This window comes from Muscardinus avellanarius (genome assembly GCF_963383645.1).
Source record: "Muscardinus avellanarius genome assembly, chromosome: 5".
In the NCBI taxonomy this organism is placed as follows: Eukaryota; Metazoa; Chordata; class Mammalia; order Rodentia; family Gliridae; genus Muscardinus; species Muscardinus avellanarius.
The window spans coordinates 76,022,547-76,045,761 of NC_137790.1; the positions used below are offsets into that span (position 1 = coordinate 76,022,547).

General features: G+C 41.7%; 1 protein-coding gene across 1 annotated transcript in view; it reads right to left on the reverse strand.

The window, feature by feature from the left end:
• TFRC (transferrin receptor) overlaps positions 1-23,215 on the reverse strand; it is a gene marked incomplete at both ends in the record, with an annotated part of 31,466 nt that overhangs the window by 6,043 nt on the left and 2,208 nt on the right. The window contains 14 exon segments of the mRNA XM_080696229.1: positions 1,121-1,202; positions 1,857-1,915; positions 4,831-4,898; positions 6,677-6,740; positions 6,965-7,050; positions 9,792-9,911; positions 11,985-12,142; positions 15,976-16,115; positions 17,957-18,055; positions 18,508-18,621; positions 19,623-19,722; positions 21,357-21,506; positions 22,822-22,870; positions 22,873-23,019. Coding sequence (XP_080552355.1) covers positions 1,121-1,202; positions 1,857-1,915; positions 4,831-4,898; positions 6,677-6,740; positions 6,965-7,050; positions 9,792-9,911; positions 11,985-12,142; positions 15,976-16,115; positions 17,957-18,055; positions 18,508-18,621; positions 19,623-19,722; positions 21,357-21,506; positions 22,822-22,870; positions 22,873-23,019 — 1,436 coding nt within the window.

The following is a 23,215-nucleotide window of genomic DNA, read 5'->3' on the forward strand; positions in this document are numbered from 1 at the left end:
GGCCATTGAAGTTTTTAAAAACCTTGACTTCTGATAAACAGAAGCCATCCATAAATCCTTCAATGGTAGGACCCCACACCCAGTTATCCCTAATGTATCAAGTAGACACCATGACCAGATACTTCAACAGCGGTCATTCTGCTGCTTTGGCAGAAGATAAAGTGAATGTTAGCCATGCTCATCTCCACATCCAGGGCTTTCATAAACCCCTTGCTTTAGGTTTCCCCTCCTAGACCTAAGTAAAACAACCAGAATAAAAAGTTCAGTAAAGGACCTGGCCTCTACTGAATTGACAATTTGATGCCGATTCAATAGCTTCTACTCTGACCCCCTAACACCATTTCTAGTATCTGTCCACCCTCAGGGCCAGTTTCCCAACTCTAACACTCCGGCACAGAAGCCCTCATCATTCTGTTTACTCTGCCTGAACTCCTCTTGATGTGTTTGTGTTTGTGTGTGTGGTGTGGTGCTAGGGATTAAACCCAGGGGCCATACTACCACTAAGCTACACTCCCAGTCTTTTTTAATTTCTTATTTGCAAACAGGGTCTTGCTCATTTGCTGAGTGCCTCACTACACAGCTGAGGCTGGGATTACAGGTGTGTGTCACCATGCCCAGCTTGCCTCCAGTACCTTTTTTTTTTTTTTTGGTGGTACTGGGGTTCCTGGAAGCCCTTCTACCTCCGGGCTACACTCCCAGACCTATTTTTACATTTTCATTTTGGAAACAGGGTCTCCTAAGCCAGCACGCGCGGCTGGCTTCGAACCTGCGCGATCCTCCTGTCTCTGCCTCCCAAGCGCGGGGCTTACAAGCGTGCGCCACCACGCCCGGTGCCTCCAGTACCTTCTAAATGGCTCTTGTGCTGAGTCAATATTATATCCCTACATTGTGGCTCAGTTCAAAGTTCTGCTATCTCAGAGCAATCTCACATCTGTTTATTTTTTGTGATTTTACGCATATAAATCCATGCTTAGGAAACGTATTTCTAGATTAACATCTATGACATTATCAATAATTACAAATGTATAGCTTCTTAGAATCTTTTAAACACTCTAGGAAAGTTGGTCTTGAAGTTAATACAAGACCGAATATATAATGCTTTTGAGTTCTTCAGACTTACCTCACAAAAACAGAAAGAAACTGCTGGAATTCCAGAATATGCAAGGAAAGGGAAAGCAGCATTATCAAGAGAAAGCTTCTCACTGCAAGGAAATTTTTAAAAAATGTATTTTTAGAAAAGTTTCCAAAAGAACACACTGTGCTCCTATGTAACTGTCCTCTTATCTCCAAATATTTTTTTTTTCAAAACTGCATATTGAACCCCGGGGAATTCTACCTCCAAGCTATACCCCAATCTTATTTTTTATTCTTTACTTTGAAACAAGGTCTCACTAAGTAGCTGAGAATGGCCATGAACCTGTGATCTTCCTATCTCAGCCTCACAAGTACTGGAATTACAAGTATGCATCCCCATGCCTGGTTTCCAAACCAGTTCTTAAATTGATTCTCTTTAGGTATAGCTAAGCTCACTACTAGGTTAGAGGTGTATATATATACATATACATATATACATATATGTATATATGCATGTATGTATGTATGTATGTATGTATGTATGTATATGTATGTGTGTGTGTATGTATATATATATATCTCCCCCAAAAAACTGTAGATTGAACCCAGGGGCATTCTACATCCGAGTTACATTCCCAGCCCTTTTTTAAAGTTATTTTTATTGGGATTGCAAGCATGCGTCACCACACCTGGCAGAAGTTTTATATTTCTACCTAACCCAGTAGTGCTAGTTGATGACTCAGCTTTTCTGTTGGTTTTCTCATTCTCTTTCTTCAACTTACACTTTGTTCATCCAGTTGCTGTCCCGATACAAAGACTGCCCAGTAAGTGGATGTTTCACCTGTAAAATAAAAAAAATTATCATTAAAACTAATGTTCTGCCGGGCATGGTGGCGCACGTTTGTAATCCCAGCGCTTGGGAAGCTGAGTCAGGAGGATCGCGCAGGTTCGAAGCCAGCATCAACTACTTAGTAAGGCTCTCTGCAACTTAGTGAGACCCTGTTTCCAAATAAAATACAAAATAGATCTGGGAGTGTAGCCCAAAGGTAGAAAGCCTCTGGGTTCCATCCCCAGAACCACAAAACAAGTTAATACATACATACATACATACATACAAGACTAAAACATAGGCCTGGAAGTACAATGACCCTGGGTTCTGTCCTCAGTACTGAGAAGGAAAAAAAAAAATCCTTGTAATCCTAGCATTTGGGAGGCTGACATAGAAGAATCGTGGTTCACGGACAGCCCCAGCTCTCAGTGAGGCCCTTCGCAACTCAGTGAGACCCTGTTTCAAAATATAAAGAATAAAAAAATAGGTCTAGGGGTGTAGCTTGGAGGTAGAATGTCCCTGGGTTCCATCCCCAGCACTAAAAAAAAAAAAAAAAAAAAAAAAGAAAACTGAACTTATTCAGGATAGTCACACTAGAGTGTTTATAAAAACTAAAATTTTAGCCAGGCATGGTGGCGCACGCTTGTAATCCCTATGCTTGGGAGGCTGAGACAGGAGGATCGTGCAGGTTCGAAGCCAGCCTCAGCTGGTTTAAGAGACCCTGTTTCCAAATAAAATACAAACAGGTCTGAGAGTGTAGCCCGGAGGTAGAAGGCCCCTGGATTCCATCTCCAGTACCACCAAAAAGTAAAATAAAAACATAAAATCTTGTTATATCATCTTGAAAAAAAAATTTAAGACAGCTGAAAGATCTTAAATTTCAGAGGCAGTCTACCTCCAAGCTATACGCCTTATTTTATTCTTTACTTTGAAACAAGACCTTACTACTAAGTTGCAGAGGCCCTCACTAAGTAGGTGAGGATGCCCACAAACTTGTGATCTTTCTGTCTGAACCTCCACAACTCCTGGGATTACAAGAATGTCACCATGCTTGGCTTGAACCTCAAATTTCTTAAGCTATCCCTACTTGGCTTGTGCTGTCAGTTTTTTTTAGTAATGGTGCGGGGAAAAACTATTCCTGACATCTTATAGGTGGCTTAAATAAAAATGTGTGTGTGTGTGTGTGTGTGTGTGTGTGTGTGTGTACACACACGTGTGCACGGGGGATTGAACCCAGGGGCACTCTACCTCTGATATACGCCCAGCCCTATTTATTTTTTAGTTTGAAATAGGGCCTAAGTTGCTGCGGCTGGCTGTGATCCTGCGATTCTCCCATCTCAGCACATCAAGTACTGGGATTACATGTGTGCGCAACCACACCTGGTTTAAAAACAATTTAAAAACCCTCTTTAGCCTACAGATATACCTATTTTGTTTCTTCCTTGTATCACATTTTATACTGCCAGCCTAACTAGCAAACAGAACTGCCTTAAGACGATTCCCATGTTACCAAGGCCAACATCTAGGGTCCAAACTTTATCCACAACTTTAATCATTCCTATATGCAGCCTCTTCTTTTGCTTGGTACTGGCTATCTCTGAGCTACACCCTCAGTGCTTTTGTGTGTGTGCACCCTCGATGAAGACTGAACCCAGGGGAAGTCTACTTCTGACCTACACACCTCAAGCCCTGTTTTCTTATTTTGAACCTGTGATCTTCCTGTCTCAATCTCCCAAGTACTGGGATTAGAGGCCCCTACCACCATACCTGTATGGTCAGTCACATGTATTTCCTTATTCAATGAATATTCCATCTGACTTTATTCAAATACATCTAATCTTCCTAACATTGACTTATAGACACTCCCGTGTGAGCACCTACAGTACAGCTTGGGCCTCATTACATTTTGTAAAATATTCCTTAAATAGACTATGTATTCTTTGGGGTTGAAATATACCTTCAATCCTTTTTCATTTTTTGGTGGTACTGGGGATAGAACCCAGGGGGTACTCTAACTCGAGCTACACCCCCAGGCCTATTTTTTATTCTTTATTTTTGAAACAGGGTCTCACTGAGTTGCAAAGGGCCTCACTAAGTAGCTGAGGGTGGCCTCAAACCACAATCCTCCCGTCTCAGCATCCCAAATACTAGGATTACAAGCATGTGCCACCATGCCAGGCTTCTTTTTATTTTGAAAAAGGTCTCAATAAGTTGCTAGGGCTGGCCTCAAACCTGCAATCCTTTTGCCTCGGCCAAGTACTGGGATTTCAGGTGTGTAGCACCACACCTAGCTAATACTGGAAGCCTTCATATACTACTTCCTCATTTCACATGGTTTAAAAAGCTAGGAAATCGCCAGGCATGGTAGTGCACGCTTGTAATCCCAGCATTCAGGAGGCTGAGACCTGGAGGATCATGGTTCGTGGACAGCCTCAGCTACTTAGGCCCTCTGCAACTCAGTGAGACCTAGTTTCAAAATAAAGGATAAAAAATAGGGCATAGGGGGTTGCTCAGAGGTCAAATGCCCCTGGGTTCCATCCCCAGACCTTCAAAAATAAAATAAAATAAATAAATAAAAAGCTAGGGAGTCCATAATCTAAAAGTATATTAAATAAAGCTCCTATAGAATTTATTCTCAATTATAATGGTTTATTTACTTATTTTTTGTGGTACTGGAGTTCCTGGAAATCCTTCTACCTCTGGGCTACACTCCCAGACCTATTTTATACTTTTTATTTGGAAACAGGATCTCCTAAGCCAGTGCAGCTGGCTTCGAACCTGCGTGATCCTCCTGTCTCTGCTTCCCAAGTGCGGGGATTACAAGCGTGCGCCATCACACCCAGCACAATTATAATGGTTTAAATAATGTATTTATCTCGTAAATTTGCCAAAAACTTAAGACATTTTAAAATTAGGTATACACTTACATCCTGCATTGTTTTCTCAATCAGCTTATATAAGAGTGGGCTGGCAGAAACCTTGAAGTTGTTGGTACCTGCAAAGAAAGTAGTTTAGCATTGTCCTTTTCCAGTCAAGCAAATTTTCACACTGACACTTCAACTAAAAGCAACTAACACACAGAAAGATAGTAACCTAGACAAGTGGCCCTATACAACAAATAATAATAAAGTATACAAAAAATAATTTAGAAGCTGGACATAATGGAGCATGCTTGTAATCCCACCATTTGGGAGGCTGAAACAGAAGATTGCGGTTTGTGGACAGCCTCAGCTATGGGAGACCTTTTGCAACTCAATGAAACCCTGTTTCAAAATAAAGAATAAAAAATAGGACTGAGGCTATATCTCAGAGGTAGATGCCTCTGGATTCTACCCCCAGTACCACAAAAGAAAAAAATCTTTTGACTTGTTTTGGAAATACTGGAGATTGAACCCAGGAGGTTCCACCTGAGGTCCCTCTGGCCTTACTTTACTTCGTATTTTGAAACAGGGTCTCCCTAAATTGCCCAGGTTGGCCTTGATTTGTGATCCTCCCATCTCAGCCTCTCAAGTACTAGGATTACAGGCTTGTACCACCATGCCTGGCTTGCTAACTCTAACTTGACTCTGAGTCTCGTTTCCTGGAGTTTGCATACTTTAATGTTAGTGTTTTTCAAGACTTTATTTCTTTAGAGTAGTTTTATAGTGTGCACTTGTAATCCCAATACTTGGGGGGGGCTGAGACAGGAGGATGGCAGGTTTGTGGCCAGCTCAGCTACTTAATGAGGCCCTCCACAACTTAGTGAAACCCTGTTTTAAAATACAAAATAAAACTGAGATGAAGGTATAGCTGAGGCAGAATGCTCCTGGGTCCAACCCCCTAGTAAAAAATAAAAACTAAGCCAGGTCTGGTGGCGCACGCATGTAATCACAGTATTTGGGAGGCTGAGACAGGAGGATGGCAGGTTCGCGGCCAGCCTCAGCTACTTAGTGAGGCCATCTGCAACTTAATGAGACCCTGTTTCAAAATAAAAAATAAAATAGGGCTGGGATTATAGCTCAGAGGTAAAATGCTTCTAAGTTCCACCCCCAGTACCACAAACAAACAAGTAAATAAATGAAAAGTTTGCTGGTCCTATGCTCCAATTTCTTACTAAAATGGTCTGAGGTGGGACTCAAAAGTTTGCATTCCTTCCAGGCATGGTGGCAAAAAGCTTGTAATCTCAGCATTTGGGAGGCTGAGACAGGAGGACAGCCTCAGCTACTCTTAGTGAGGCCCTTTGCAACTCAGTGAGACTTTGTTTCAAAATAAAAAAAAAAAAAAATTGGGCTGCCCAGCATGGTGGGGCATGCTTGTAATCCCCACGCTTGGGAGGCAGCGACAGGAGGATCACACAGGTTCGAAGCCAGCCGTGCTGGCTTAAGAGACCCTGTTTCCAAATAAAAAGTATAAAATAGGTCTGGGAGCGTAGCCCGGAGGTAGAAGGGCTTCCAGGAACCCCAGTACCACCAAAAAAAAAAAAAAAAAAAAAAGGGGGGGGGGGCTGGGAGTGTAGCTTGGAGGTAGAATGCCCCTGGGTTCCATTCCCAGTACCACACACACACTAAAAAAGTTGCATTCCTAACAGTCCCAATGCTTTTGATCCAAAGGACAACATTGTATCCACTGCACTAGACAAGAAAATCTGCGCCCATTCTGTAATTTGACAGATTATTAGATCTGGTCATGTCCAAAGTAAAAAATAATAATAACTACTTTAGAAAGTGTTCTCCAACTACTTCATAAGTAGTTTACCTATATCCATAAGTTACTAGTAGTAAAAAGGATACTTACCAAGAACAGCTTGATCCAGATTAATATATGTGAAAGCCCTTAAATGCAAAGAGGAAAGATATCCCTAGGGGGAAAAAAATATGCACATGTTTATTCATATATTTATTAGTTAGTATAAAATTAGTCTATCACATAGAATAGCTACTATCATTTTCAAGTCTAGATCCTACTGAGATATACTATACCAAGGCAAAAATGTTAAATAAAACCTGTAAGAGTATGGTTTCTGGAGGGCAGCTCAAGCAAATATAAGTTCAAATACCTATTCTGGCAATGGATGATATTTACCTCTAGCCATTCAGTGGCACCAACAGCTCCAAAATCGCCAGCACTCCAACTGGCAAAGATAATGCTTCTGCTGGGCTTAAATCCACCTGGAAGAAAAAACCACCTTACTTTGGGAGAGGTACATGCAGGTAACCGACATAAGGAGGAACATCCCGCTCCTAATTCAAGACAGCAGGTTTTAAAATGTTTTTCTAAGCCGTGCATGGTGGCGCATGCTTGTAATCCCAGCATTTGGGAGGATGAGATAGGAGGATCGCGGTTTGCAGACAGCCTCAGCTACTTAGTGAGGCCCTTTGCAACTCAGAGAGACCCTGTTTCTAAATAAAAATAAAAAATAGGGCTGGGGGTGTCGCTTGGAGGTAGAGTGCCCCTGGTTTCCATTCCCAGTATTTTTTTTTTTTTTTTTTTTTGCGGGTCTGGGGATGGAACCCAGGGGCATTTGACCTCCGAGCTACAGCCCCTGCCCTATTTTTTATTCTTTATTTTGAAACCGGGTCTCACTGAGTTGCAGAGGCCTCACTAAGTAGCTGAGGCTGTCCGCGAACCGCGATCCTCCAGATCTCAGCCTCCTGAATGCTGGGATTACAAGCGTGAGCCACCACGCCCGGCTCCATTCCCAGTATTGAAAAAATTTTTTTTTTCTTTTGATACCCCAGGTGAAAAAATACAAAAGGAACAGGAATAAATGTTTAAAGTAATCTACAAAGAGCAAGATGAGAGATCATCTGCAAATAAGATTCCAGGTACAGGACAGGGACCAATTTACCAATAGTAAGTCTCCTTTGAATCTTCTAATCTCTAGACCAAAAGGTATCTGAAATCCCAGTGCAAGTAAGACATAAATACATAGAGTGTGTGTACACACTGGGGGTTGAATCCAAGGTGTTCCCCTCTGAGCTATACCCCCAACCCTTTTTTAATTTTTATTTGGAAACAGGGTCTTTGCTAAGCTGTGGAGAGCCTCACTAAATTGCTGAGACTAGTCTCTAATCTTGTTCCTCCTGTCTCAGCCTCCCAGGTACTGGGATTGCTGGATTGCTGGTTGTGCCACTATGGCCAGCAGTTTTTTGTTTGCTCGTCCTTTTTTTCTTTTTTGTGGTACTAGGGATTGAACACAGGGGTAATTTTACCTGCGTTATACTCTCAGGCCTTTTTTTTTTTTTTGCAACACAGTCTTGATAGGTTCTTAGAGTCTAGCTATGTTGTTTGGGCTGTCCTCCAACTTGAAATCCTTCTGTCTCAGTCTCCCGAGTATTGGGATTACAGGCATGTGCCAACACGACCAGTTTTTTTTTTTTTTTTTTTAAGATAAGATCTTGCTGTTACCCCAGCTGACCTCCAACTTGGGGCTCAAGCAGTCCTCTAGCCTCACCCTCCCAAGTAGCTGGGATTATAAATGTAAACCACCATACCTGGCTGAACACAGGATTATTTTTATGAAACAAACCAACCAAAAAAAAAAAAAAAAAAATCACAAATTTAAGTTATAGAAAGTTTCCAGAGAAATTACATGCTGATGCTCTTCTGGCACGGCATATGCCACTGCCCTCAAGCTCACTCATTTTCCTAGGTATGTAGTTTTCTGCATTAATATTCTGTGTATAAAAGTTAAGCACTGCAATTTACCCTATAACCAGCTCAACAATTCAGAAATATAATGTGGATTTGTATGTGTGGGAAAAGCTGTGAGACAAGTACCATGAGGCAAAAGCGTAAGATAAGCAAAACAAGCCAGGCGTGGGGTGCACACCAGTGATCCCAGCATTTGCTTGTAATCCCAGCATTCAGGAGACTGAGACAGGGGGATCTGGGCTCCCGGAAAGCCTCAGCTATTACGTACTGAGGCCCTGTGCAACTCAGTGAGACCCTGTTTACAAATAAAAAATAAAAAATAGGGCTAGGGGTGTAGCTCGGAGGTAGAATGCCCCTGAGTTCCATCCCCAGTACTGCAAAAAAAAAAAAAAAAAAGCTGGGTGTGGTGGCACATGTTTGTAATCCCAATACTTAAAAGACTCAGACAGAAGGATGGCAGGTTCACAGCCAGCCTTAGCTATTTAGTGAAACCCTCCACAATTTCAGGAGACACTGTCTCAAAATAAAGAATAAAAAATAGGGCTGGGAGTATAGCTCAAAGGTAGAATGCCCCTGGGTTCAACTCCTAGTACCACAATAAATTAATTAAGTAAATAAGAAAGTAAGTAAAATGGGCAGGTGGTATAGTTTAGAGGTACAATGTCCTTGAGCTCAATCCCCAATATAAAATAATAAAACAAGCCAGGCGTGGTGGCACATACTTGTAATCCCAGCATTTGGAAGGCCAAGAGAGGAGGATAGCGCAAGTTTGAAGCCAGCCTCAGCTACTTAGTGAGGCTCTTTGCAACTCAGTGAGACCCTGTTTCAAAATAAAGAAAAGAGCCGGGCGTGGTAGCGCACGCTTGTAATCCCCACGCTTGGAAGGCAGAGACAGGAGGATCGCGCAGGTTCGAAGCCAGCCGCACGTGTTGGCTTAAGAGAGCCTGTTTCCAAATAAAAATGTAAAAATGGGTCTGGGAGTGTAGCCCAGAGGTAGAAGGGCTTCCAGGAACCCCAGTACCACCAAAAAAAAAAAAAAAAAAAAAAAAAAGAAAAGAAAAGAAAAGAAAAGAAAAGAAAAGAAATAGGGCTAGGGCTGGGGGTGTCACTCAGAGGTAGAATGTCCCTAGGTTCTATCCCCAGTATCTAAAAAAATAAAAATAAAAAACACCCCCAAACTAAGGGTGTAACATAAGACACACCTAGAACTATATACAGCACATAATGTTCAAATATCTCAAAATTCATACTCTACCTTTCAATACCATATTTGAGAATGTCCGGGCAAGTTCCAACAGAAGTGCTGTTCCCACACTGGACTTTGCAGCTCCAGGACCCCAGGAATCCCTCTGGGCTCCTACTACAATATAATGTTCTTTAAAAAGAAAAAAATAATCAATCAGCTTTTATTTTATTTTTTGTGGTGCTGGGGATGGAACCCAGAGGCTTTCTACCTTTGGCTACACTCCCAGATCTATTTTCTATTTTATTTGGAAAACAGGGTCTCACCAAGTTGCCCAGAGCCTCACCAAGCTTAGGCTGGCTTCGAACCTGCATGATCCTCTGGTCTTAGCCTCTCAAGTACTGGGATTACAAGTGTGCGCCACCATGCCCGGCTTTCAAACTGTTTCTAAGTCAGGTGTGGTGGCGCATGCTAGTAATCCCAGCTTTTTGGAGGCTAAGGCAGGAGGATGGCGGCTTGTGGACAGCCTCAGCTACTACTTAGTCAGGCCCTCTGCAACTCAGTGAAACTATAAAAAGGGGGGGGGGGCATTCACTCGAACCACGCCCCATGCCACTCAAGAATGGCATGGGGCTATAACTATCTTCTGTATTTCCATCTTATTAATAAATTTCTATAAATCTTCCAAAAAATAAAATAGGGCAGGGGATGTTGCTCAGATTAAAATGCTCCTGGATTCCATCCCCAGTATTGAAATAAATAAATAAATAAATTCTTAATACTGAAGTCTAGAATAAGCCTATCTGTAGAGAGGTAAAAGTGAGTATGTAGTAAGGACACCAGAGATTAGAAATTCCCATGTAGTTGGGCATGGTGGCGCACACTTGTAATCCCAGCATTCGGGACGCTGAGACAGAAGGATTGTGGTTCGCAGACAGCCTCAACTACTTAGTGAGGCCTTGTACAACTTAGTAAGACCTTGTTTCAAAATAAGGAATAAAAAAATAAGGCTGGGAGTGTAGCCTGGAGGTAGAAAGCCCCTGGGTTCCATCCCCAGTACCACACACACACACAAAAAAAATGCATAACAGTACTGAACTTTCTCCCCCTCATTAGTGTTACTATTCTTTTTCTATATTAAATAAGCTTATTCACTGATTATGTATTTGTGCTCATTAACTATATTTATTTTGCAGTACTAGGGGTGGAACCCAGGACATTCACCTCTGAGTTACACTCCCTGCCCTATTTCTTATTCAATATTTGAAACAGGGTCTCACTGAGTGAGTTGTAAAGAGCCTCAGTAAGTAGCTGAGGATGTCCACAAACAACGATCCTCCTGTCTCAGCCTCACAAGCAGGCACACCACTCCCGGCTCTTCATTAACTATTTACTTATTTTTGCTGTACTGGAGATGGAACCCAGGGGCATTCTACCACCGGGCTGCACCCCCAGCCCTATTTTGTATTTTTTTGTGTGTGTGGTACTGGGGTTCCTGAAAACCCTTCTACTCTGGGCTACACTCCCAGACACCTATTTTTTTATATTTTTATTTGGAAACAGGGTCTCTTAAGCCAGCTAGTCTGGCTTTTGAACTTGCACGGTCCTCCTGTCTCCACCTCCCAAGTGTGGGGCATGCGCCACCATGCCTGGCCCCAGCCCTATTTTTATTTTTTATTTTGAAACAGGGTCTCTCTGAGTTGCAAAAGGCCTCACTAAGCAGCTGAGGCTGTCTGCAAACCATGATCCTCTCTCTTGTCTCAGCCTCCCAAATGCTGGGATTACAAGCATGCGCCACCACACCCGGCTTCATTAACTGTTTAAAAGCAACTTCAGTCCAAGAGCTTTCCTTACTAAGATGATTGCAGTTACAGCTGGTTTCAGGGACTGGAACACTGTGGCCTGAATGCTCATGTCCTGGCTATACCTTGTCACACAATACAGGCAGAGTTGACTACTTACAACAGACACTGTACAGCCTGCAAAATGTTACCTACCCCATTAAGGAACTTTGCTTACCTACAGTATAATCAATAACTTATGATAGATTTTCTAGTCACAATGGTTAATTTTTAACAAGCCAATATCCTAAGGTCTTGTTACTTCTCATAAGGCTGATAACCTGATTGTTTTGCGTTAGGATAAAGAATTAGCTGAGCTAGAATTCCCAAACTCTTTCCTTCTCTGGCCACATAAAAGAACAGTAAGGACAAAAGGACCAAAAAAAAAAAAAAAAAAAAAAAGGTATACAACAGAGGTCTTTACCTGGTTCCTCAAAGCCTTTAATAACACCAAAGATGTTGAGAATCCTTGTCTCTTTTAGCATATTGTTCACAGTAAGCTTTACCTTCGTATTCTGTGAAAACTGCAGTCTACATGATGAGTCTGCTTTCCAATTAGAAGGACAGCTTCCTACCATATTTCTAGAAGAAGAAAACAGATATCAGAGTTCTGGGTCATTGTTACCTTCCCTTGGGTTTACAAAATCAGTCCTATTTTCTGTCAGGTAAGGTTCTTTAGGTTAAAGGACATATTAAAGAGAACATAAAATTTACTCCCTTGTGGCCATTTCCTCTCCCTCTAATCTAAGGGCAGTCATTCGAAAAACACAAATGAGGTACTTCCTAGTTTAACAGTGTCTGTACTTTTATTTTTGCAGTACTGGGATTGAACCCAGGTACATTCTATCACTGAACTATACCAAGTCCCACCCTTTTACTTTCTTTTTTCTTTGTGTGGTACTGGAATGGAACCCAGGGGCTTTCTACCTCTGGGCTACACTCCCAGACCTATTTTTATGTTTTATTTGGAAACAGGGTCTCACTAAATTGCTGAAAGCCTCACTAAGTTAGCTGAGGCAGGCTTCGAAACCTGCACAATTCTCCTGTCAAGCATGCACCGCCACGCCCAGCTCCTTTTACTTTTTTATATTTTATTTGGTCTAGGTTGCAGAGGGCCTCACTAAGTAGCTGAGGCTGGCCGCAAACTTGAGATTCTCCTATCTTAAGTCTCCCAAATACTGGGATTATAAATAAGTGTGGGCAACTATGCCCGGCTAAGTCCCCTTTAATATATATTTATTTTGGTACTGAAGGTTGTCACTAAGTTGCTGAAGCTGACCTTGAATCTGTAATTCACCCTCCCAAAAATTGGGACTATGGAAAGAGTTACTGTGCCTGGCTTACTTTTTTTTTTTGGTGGTACTGGGGATTGAACCCAGAGGTATTCTACCTCCAAGCTACATACACCTCCAGCCCAATTTTTTTTTTTTTTGGCGGGTTTGGGGGTGGAACCCAGGGGCATCCTACCTCCAAGTTACAACCCCTGACCTGTTTTTTTGTTCTTTATTTTGAAACAGGGTCCCACTGAGTTGTAGAGGGCCTCAGTAAGTAGCTGAGGCTGTCCGCAAACCTCAAGCCTCAGGTCTCAGCCTCCCAAATGCTGAGATTACAAGCATGCGCCACCATGCCCGGCTCCTCCAGCCCAATTTTATTTCTTTTTTGGAATCAGGATCTCATTAAGTTGCTAGAAAACCCTTACTAAATTGATGAGCCTGGCTTCAAACTTGAGATTCTCTGGTCTCAGCCTCCCAAGTACTGGGATAAGAGTCATGTGCACCATACCTGGCTTAACAATGTTTTTTGGTTTGTTTTTTTGGTGGTACTGGGGGTTCCTGGAAACCCTTCTACCTCCGGGCTACACTTCCAGACCTATTTTTATATTTTTATTTGGAAACAGGGTCTCTTAAGCCAGCAAGGGTGGCTTTGCACCTGCGCAATCCTCCTATCTCCGCCTCCCTAGTGCGGGGATTACAAGCATGTGCCACCACCCCCGGCTTAACAATGTTTTTAAAAACTGCCTCTGAACTGGGCTTGGTGGCGCAAGCTTATATTTCCAGTACTTGAAAGATTGAGACAGGAGGACAAAAGGTTTAAGAACAGCCTCAGCAAGTGAGACTCCCAACAATCTAGGAAAACCCTGTTTCAAAAATAAAATGAAGCCAGTCAGGCATGGTGGTGCACACTTGTAATCCCAGTACTTGGGAGGCTGAAACAGGAAGATCACTCAGGTTCAAAACCAGCCTCGGCTACTTAGGCTCTCAGCAACTTAGTGAGACCCTGTTTCCTAATAAAGTATAAAATAGGCCTGAAAGTGTAGCCCAGAATTAGAAAAACCCCTGGGTTCAGTCGGGGGTGTCGCATGCTTGTAATCCCAGCATTTGGGAGGCTGAGACTGGAGGATCACGGTTCGCGGACAGCCTCAGCTACTTAGTGAGGCTGCCTGCAACTTAGTTAAGACCCTGTTTCAAAATAAAGAATAAAAAATAGGGCAGGGGGGTTTAGCTCGGAGGTTGAATGCCCCTGGGTTCCATCCCCAGACCTGAAAAAAAAAAAAAAAAAAAAAAAAAAGAAAAGAAAAGCCCCCGGGTTCCACACCCAGTACATTAAAAAAAAAAAAAAAAAAAAAAGAAAAGAAAAAGAAAAAGAAAAAAAAGAATTGCCTATTACAAATGCCTTTTAAATAGCACTTTAAAAAGTCTTTTACATATAAGCCGGGCATGGTGGCACACACTTGTAATCCCCATGCTTGGGTGGTGGAGACAGGAGGTTAGCACAGGTTCGAAGCCAGCTGTCTGTGCTGGCTTTAAGAGACCCTGTTTTCAAATAAAAACATAAAATAGGTCTGGGAGTGTAGCCCGGAGGCAGAAGGGCTTCTAGGAACCCCAGTACCACCACCACCCCCAAAAAAGAAAGTTAAAAGTCTTTACATATAAAGGCTCTTAATTTGGAAAAATGTATTTTAGTTATCCAATTAAGTTGAAGAAACAAGATTAGAGGGGTTAGATAACTTGTCCTGTGTCATGCAATACAAATATTAAAGAAAGCTTCAGTGGGATCTGAAATTACATCTCCATCCTATAGCAAATACTAGGTAGGACCCACTCTAGTCAGACTGGGTCCTTTATTTTCCTTTTGGTTGGTTAGTTTGTTGTTTCTGAGATGTTGCTCAGGCTGATTCTGAACTCATGGACTCAAGTGATCCTCCTGCCCCACCTTCCTGAATACTGAAACTAAGACACTCATCAACATGCCTTGCTAGGCACTACTTTTAAAGGGAGACACTACTATACTAGAGAAAATATCCAGAATAATTAAATTTTGATCATAAAGCATCTGGAAGCCGGGCATGGTGGCCCACACTTACAGTCTCAGTACCTAGGAGGCTGAGACAAGAGGACTGCAAGTTCAGGGACAGCCTCAGCTATTTGTGAAGCCCTCTGCAACTTAGTAAGACCTTTTTTCAAATAAAAGAATAAAAAATTGGGCTCAGAGCCAGGTGCTGTGGTCCATGATTGTAATTTCACCATTTGGGAATAGAAGACAGAGGATCACGGTTTGGGGCCAGTCTTAGTTATTTAATGAGGTCCTTTACAATCCAGAGAGATCCTGTATCAAAATAAAGAATAAAAAATAGGGGTGGGGGTATAGCTCTGGGGCAGAATGCCCCTGGGTTCCATCCCAGTACCACACACACACACACACACACACACACACACACACACACACACACACAAAAGGCTAGGTGTAGCTTGGAGGTATAATGTCCCTGGGTTCCAGTACCACAAAAAGAAAAAAGAAAAGAAAATAGTCTTAAATTTATGGGTGTTACAGAGAATATGATTTCAGCACAACATGAATTCTAACAAATTTTCTCCAATAACTGAATAGGTTGCCATAGGCAACAAAATGTTCTACACCACAGGAATACTAAAATAGAAGCTATGCCAGAATACATCACAATGAACTGATTCACCAGGTAAATTGGGCAAAATTTAAGTTTATAAAATCCACGCTTGTAATCCCAACATTCGGGAGGCTGAGACCAGAGGATCGCGGTTCGCAGACAGCCTCAGCTACTTAGTGAGGCCCTCTGCAACTCAGTGAGACCCGATTTCAAAATAAAGAATAAAATACAGGGCAGGGGGATCAAATGCCCCTAGGTTCCATCCCAGACCCGCAAAAATTAAATAAATAAATAAATAAATAAATAAAATCCAAAATCTATTATAAAGATATTATGGACAAATTTTCCATTTTTACCTATGCCAAGTTAATAGCCATTCCCCAAGTTCTCAAATGTGGAAAATCATAGCCAAATAAATGTTAAGGTTTTATCAAATCAACTTAACCTTATTATCATTCTTTCCTTATCACAAAAGGTCACTCTGCAAGACAGATTTCAAATAAAAACTTACCCAAACAGAGTTTCTGCACTCCTTCTGGCAATTGTTTGTACAGGTATATTAGGCAATCCTGATGATTGAGATGGAGGAAACTGAGTATGATTGAAAGAGGGGAACCCAGGTGTGTAAGGGTCACCGGTTCCCAGATGAGCCTAGTCAAACAAAAGAGCAATTAGTTCAATGCAGCATTTACAAGAAGTCTCCTGTATGATTACAATTTGGTACGAGGTTACAGCCCAAGCTTAGTTTAGAAACCTAAAGCCTAGAAGTCCAAGTGGCTTTATGATCTGTTACTTGTTTTTAAAGGCATAGGACAAATTCTCAATTCAAGAAACTACTAAGAAGCTGGGCACGGTGGCACACACTTATAATCCCAGTATATGGGAAGCTGAGAAAGGAGGATCACAGGTTCATGGCCAGCCTCAGTTACTTAGTGAGGCCCTCTACAACTTAGTGAAACCCTGTTTCAAAATAAAGAGTAAAAAATTGGGCTGGGGTATAGCTGGGAGGTAGAATGTCCCTGGGGTTCAATCCCCAGTACAACACAAAAATAACAAAAACTACTGATAGAATAATATCTTTTATTTATTTACTTTTGGTACTGGGGATTGCACTCAGGGTCATTCTACCTCCCAGCTACACCCTCAACCCTATTTCTTATTTTTATTTTGAAACAGGGTCTCGCTAGGTTGATAAAGAGTCTCTTACTTGCTGAGGCTGTCTTCAAACCTGCATTCCTCCTGTCTCAGCCTCCCAAGACCTGGGATTACAAGTGTATGCCACCATGCTCAGGTGGTAAGGGTATTTTTAGCAACAAGTATTTTTAATAATTCTCAGTTCAAGACACTTTTATTTATTTTTGCAATACGGGGATTAAACCTAGGGGTACTAAGCTATAATGCAGCCCCCCGCCCCTTTTTGCGGGTCTGGGGATGAAACCTAGAGGCTTTTGACCTCAGAGCTACACTCCCTGGCCAATTTTTTATTCTTTATTTTGAAACAGGATCTCACTGAGTTGCAAAGGACCTCACTAAGTAGCTGAGGCTGTCCGCTAACTGCGATGCTCCAGTCTCAACCTCCTGAATGCTGGGATTACAAGCGCCACCACACACATTTTTGTTGTTGTTGTTGTTGTTGTTGTTACTGGGATTGAAACCAGGAGCCTTCTACCCAATGCCCCCCCCCCTTCGATACTGGGAATTGAACCCATGGGCATTCTACCTTCAATCTATATCCCCCAGCCCTATTTATTTATTCTTTTTTTTTTTTTTTTTGGTGGTACTGGGGGTGGAACCCAGGGGCTTTTCTACCTCCAGACTATACTCCCAGACCTATTTTATACTCTATTTGGAAACAGGGTCTCACTAAGTTGCTGAGAGCCTCATTAAGTAGCTGAGGATGGCTTTGAACCTGTGTGATCCTTCTATCTCAACCTCCCAAGCGCTGGGATTACAAGTGTGTGCCACCACGCCCGGCTTATTCTTTATTCTTTATTTTAAAACCGGTTCTCACTAAGTTTTGGAGGGCCTCACTAAGTAGCTGAGGCCCCAGCTCCTTTTTTAATTTTTATTTTGAAATAGGATCTTGCTAAATTGCTGAGGTTATCCATTCAACCTCCCAAGTATTTTCAGACGTGATCCACCATACCTGGCCTGCTCAAAGTTTAAAGAACTTTACGTTTTTTTAGTACACTAAAGTACTAAGAAGAGGCATAGGTCTATTTTTTTTTTTTTTTTTTGGTGGAACTGGAGAGGGAACCCAGGGGCCTTCTACCTCCAGGTTTTATTCCCAGACCTATTTTATGTTTTATTTGGAAACAGCATCTAAGTTGCTGAGAGCTTAAGTCACTGAGGCTGGCTTCAAACCTGCATGATCCTCCCTGTCTTACCCTTCCAAGTACTGGGATTACAAGCCCAGCATATAGGTCTATTTCTAAGGAAAATGGAATCCAGTAACAATTAGGACTCAGACACTGACACAAGAAACCACTCACATGTCCAAAGAATGGAATATTTGCATCAACAATGGGGAATTCAGCGTAGTTCATGTATATCAAGACACCAACTGCATTTAATCTTGCAGCATTTGCAACCTAGGGCAAAATATAGGAAACAGAAAATGAAGATCCAAAACACAAAATTTAGAATGATACATACTGAACTTGACACTAACAGTCAAACTGTTACAGAGAACTGAACTGATTCTCCCAAATGTTTCAATATATTTAGAAAAAGCATTCTTTTAACTCATTAAGGAGTCTGAAATTAAGAGTTATAATAAAAACTAATCCAAGACTAGCAGTGGCTTTTGATTAATTTTCTAGTCTTGTCCCTTTTATTGGTTTGACTTTAATTTTCCTACTTAAAAACGAAATCCTATATATACATAAAACCAAGTTGCAGACACAATTCAAACCAACTTCACTTAGCTTTCTGATTGCTTCATTTTCACTAAGACAATGGCTGGGTGAACGTAGCATAGTTTTAAAGTATCCTGTGATTTTACTAATTGAAACTTAAAAATAAGATACCAATCCATGCTCACCTTTTCTGCAAAAGTGATTTTTCCTGCTCTAACAATCACTAAAGAACCATTTACAAGGGAGTTTATATCCTCAAAGTCTTCTTTAGTGCCAAAATTAGCATTGACCAGATTTCCCTAGAAAAAAGACATTAGGTTTAATAATTATTTTATCAGAACAGCTACAGAATCTGAGACAGAAGAGTTTCACAGATCAAACCTAAGAAAACAATCAAGAAGGGGGTTAAAAAGTAAAAAAAAAATTTATAACAGTTCTACAGTCAAGTGGCTGAGTCATCAGGGGTGAGATCCAAGATTTCTGGCCTCTAGAGCCGGCCGTGGTGGCGCACGCTTGTGATCCCCGCGCTTGGGAGGCTGAGACAGGAGGATCGCGCAGGTTTGAAGCCAGACTCAGCTACTTAGTGAGGCTCCCAGCAACTAAGTGAAACCCTGTTTCCAAATAAAAATATAAAATAGGTCTGGGAGTAGAGCCCAGAGGTAGAAGGCCTCTGGGTTCTACCCCAGTACCACCACCACCAAAAAAAAAAAAAAGATTTCTGGCCTCTATACTCAAGTCTCTGCTTCCTTTCATTTGAAGCGTACTTTATATTGCTTCTAGTATATCTGAGGAAAAGATAGCAAGATATGCTGAACACAGAGACATATATAGGCTAGCCATGGAAACACCAATTAACTGAGGATATACATGTGATTAAGCTTTAACTAAAAAGCCTGATAATAGCTGGGCATGGTGGTGTATGCTTGTAATCTCAGTACTTGGGAGGCTGAGACTGGAGGATCACAGGTTCATGGCCAGCCTTAACTACTTATTGAGAACCTGTTTCAAAATAAAGAATAAAAAATAGGGGTAGGGGTGTATCTCCAAGGTTCGATCCCTAGTACTGCAAAAGCACTGCCAGCCTCAGCCTCTGCAAGTAATAATCAGTGCGACCCTGTTTCAAAATAAAGACAAGAATAGGGCCTTGCAATTTAATTTGACTGAAGCGCTGAAGGCCCAAGAACAAGAACAGCTCATGGTCAGTTACAGATAACAAATTCTCAGCATAACTCCTAAGAGTAAAGGTACTGAGTCGGAATTATCCAACAGTAAGAGTCTCACACACATTTTGCCTACTTACAGTAACTGTTTCTGCTTTACTGTATGCCACATAACCCTCAGGACTCTCCACCAAGTATGGTGCGTCATTATTCATTATAGTCACCGAGTTCAGAGCATTGCTAAAAGAGATATAAGTTAAAATCAAAGTCAGGCCATCCTTGGGAAAAACAATTAGATAATTTTAATATATTTACCATTTGGAAATTTTCATTCTACATCTTTTTTTGTTATAATTTTTACTCCATATACTTATCAATTTATTTTTATTGGTGTGTTGTAGTCATACATCTTAATGGAATATAAGATGGTAGAGGCATTCATGCACATATCACTCATTTAGCCCTCCCCCCAATTCCCACCCCATTCTCTCACTCCCATTCTAAATCTTTTGTATGTGTGTGTGTGGGGGGGGGGTACTGGGGTTCCTGGAAACCCTTCTACCTCCGGGCTACACTCCCAGACCTATTTTATATTTTTATTTGGAAACAGGGTCTCTTAAACCAGCGAGGCTGGCTTTGAACCTGCATGATCCTCCTGTCTCTGCCTCCCAAGTCTGGGGATTACAAGCATGTGCCACCATGCCCGACCTCCCATTCTAAATCTTAATCTTGATTTTTACTTTAAAAGTCTTTGTAAGCCGGGCGTGGTGGCGCACGCTTGTGATCCCCGTGCTTGGGAGGCTGAGACAGGAGGATCGCACAGGTTCGAAGCCAGCCTCAGCTACTTGGGGAGGCTCTAAGCAACTTAGTGAGACCCTGTTTCCAAATAAAATATAAAAAAGGTCTGGGAGTATAGCCCGGAGGTAGGAAGCCCCTGGGTTCCACCCCCAGTACCACCAAAAAAAAAAAAAAGTCTTTCTAGCAGGGCATGGTGACACACAGACTTGTAATCCCCACTTGGGCGGTGGAGACAGGAGGATCGCCCAGGTTCGAAGCCAGCCTTGCTGGCTTAAGAGACATTTCCAAATGAAAAAATGTAAAATGAGCCTGGGAATGTAGCCCAGAGAAGGGTTCTATCCCCAGTACCACCCAAAAAAAAAAAAAAAAAAAGCCGGGTGTGGTGGCGCTTGGGAGGCAGAGATAGGAGGATCGTACAGGTTCTAAGCCATCCTTGCTAGCTTGAGACGCTGTTTGCAAATAAAAATATAAAAATAGGTGTCTGGGAATGTAGCCCAGAGGTAGAAGGGTTTCCAGGAACCCCAGTACCACCACCAAAAAAAATATATATATTTTTTGAGCTGGGCGTGGTGGCGCACGCTTGTAATCCAGCATTTGGGAGGTTGAGACTGGAGGATCACAGTTCTCAAACAGTCTCAGCTACTTATAGTGAGGCCCTCTGCAAGTTAGTGAGACCCTGTTTCAAAATAAATAAAAAATAGGAAAGGATGTGTAGCTCGGAAGTTGAATGCCTTTGCTATAAAGCTGGGTATGGTGGCATATGCCTATAATTCCAATACTTGGGCAGAGACAAGAGGATTGCAGGTTCAAGGCCGGCCTCAGCAATGCAAGACTCTCACTAACCTAGCAAGACCCTGTTTCAAAATGAAAATCAAATTGGGCTCAGGGTGTAGCTATAGATAGAATGTCCCTGGGTTCAATCCCCAATGACACACAAAAAAAATTGGGCTAGGCATATGGCTCAGTGGTAGAATGTTCCTGGGGTCCAACCACCAGCCACACACATATACACACAAATATATTCAGCATACCTAAAAGTACTTTCTATAAAATAAGTTCATTATCTTTCAACATACCTGTCTTTTACCTGAATCTTAACATAATGCTCATCGCGCCAGACTTTGCTGAGCTTAAATTCCTGGAATTGGTTTTCAATAAAATAGGCAAGATTTTCGTCTTTCTGAGACCCAGCCTCACGAGGGACATATGTATTTTGACTCAGCTGCCTAGAGGAAAAGACATCTCTATTAAAATGTTATTTAAAAGAAAACATTTAACCCAAGGAGCAAGCAAATTGTCTTAAAAGCATAATTCAGTTTTATCTTCCACAATTACAATATATAAATTATAACCCATATTTTTAATTAACCAGAGAAAAATTTAGGATAAAAATATTGTACCCAATGTCTAAAGTAACTCATTACTTCAAACTTATTAAAACCTCTATACTGCTGTGTGTGGTGGTCCAATGCTTGTAATCCCAGCATTGGGGAGACTGAGACAGGAGGACCGCAGTTTGCAGACAGCCTTAGCTACTTAGTGAAGCCCTCTGCAACTTACTGAGGCCCTTTTTCAAAATAAAGAATAAAAAAACAGGTGTGGTGGCGCATGCTTGTAATCCCAGCATTTGGGAGGCTGAGACAGGAGGATCATGGTTCGCGGACAGCCTCAGCTACTTAATGAGGCCTTCTACAACTTAGTGAGACCCTGTTTCAAAAAAAAAGAATAAAAAATAGGGCAGAGGGTGTTTCTCAGAGGTCAAATGCCCCTGGGTTTCACCCCCAGACCCACAAAAAAATAAAGAAAATAAAGAAAGAATAAAATATAGGGTTGGAGTGTAGCTTGGAGGTAGAATGCCCTTGGTTACCATCCCCAGTGCTGCAAAAAAGGGGGGGGAAAAAAAATCTCTGTATCCACTCCTTTAAGAGGACCATCTTCACACAACATATCTGTACAGGATAGATTTAGGGGAAATGATACCTTCCAGAAGACTCATAAAAATCAAAATGAAACAGAGCCAGGCCTGTAACATAAAAGTCTGACAGCAAACAATAAACTACAAAAAAAAAGATGGCAAAAAGATGAACAATCTGAATTCTTTTAAGAAAAAGGAACCTGAGGAAAGATAACTTTTTTTCACTACTGGTATAGTTTCAATTCTCTGCTGACCCCTTTGGTCTCCACCTAAACACAGGAAGTCTCCCCTAATTTAAAAAGCCAAGCATGGTGGTGGAAATGCACACCTATAATCCTAGCACTTGGGAAGCTGAGACAGGAGGTTGGCAGGTTCAAGAACAGCCTCAGCACTCAGCAATGAAGCAAGACCCTGTTTCCAAACAAATAAAAAAGGCTGGATTTCAGCTCAGAGGTAGAATGCCTCTGGAATTCAATCCCCTGTAACACACACACACACACACACACACACACACACACACACACACACACACACACACACTTTTCCTCGAGGCTTTTTTGTTTTATTTTACTGCATCTGATTTGTTTACGTACTGAAGTTGAACTTGTGAAGCAGCTCAAACTCACCTGATGGTGTTAGTGAAGTCTGTGGCACTCAGTTTCTCTGACAACTTGTCTTGAGATCTGTCCAGTATAACTGCGGAGGCACTACAGGGACATCCACTTCTGTCTCCATGTTCTCTGAGTCCTCCTTTACTTCTGGTCTCTCGCACTCAGTTTTTGGTTCTACACGTTTACAATAGCCCAGATAGCCAATCATAAATCCTAAAGATAAAATGTTTCAAGAGTTGAACTTGCAGAATTCACTTATAACCTATTCCTGTCGGAACTGTTACTGTTTTTGGCTAAGCCTTGAAAATACTAGTATTAGTTAAATTCTAAGTAGTTTGAAAGCATACAATACATCTCAGTCTTATAGGTTTTAAACCATTTAATCCAATAATTACATGAATTACCTGTT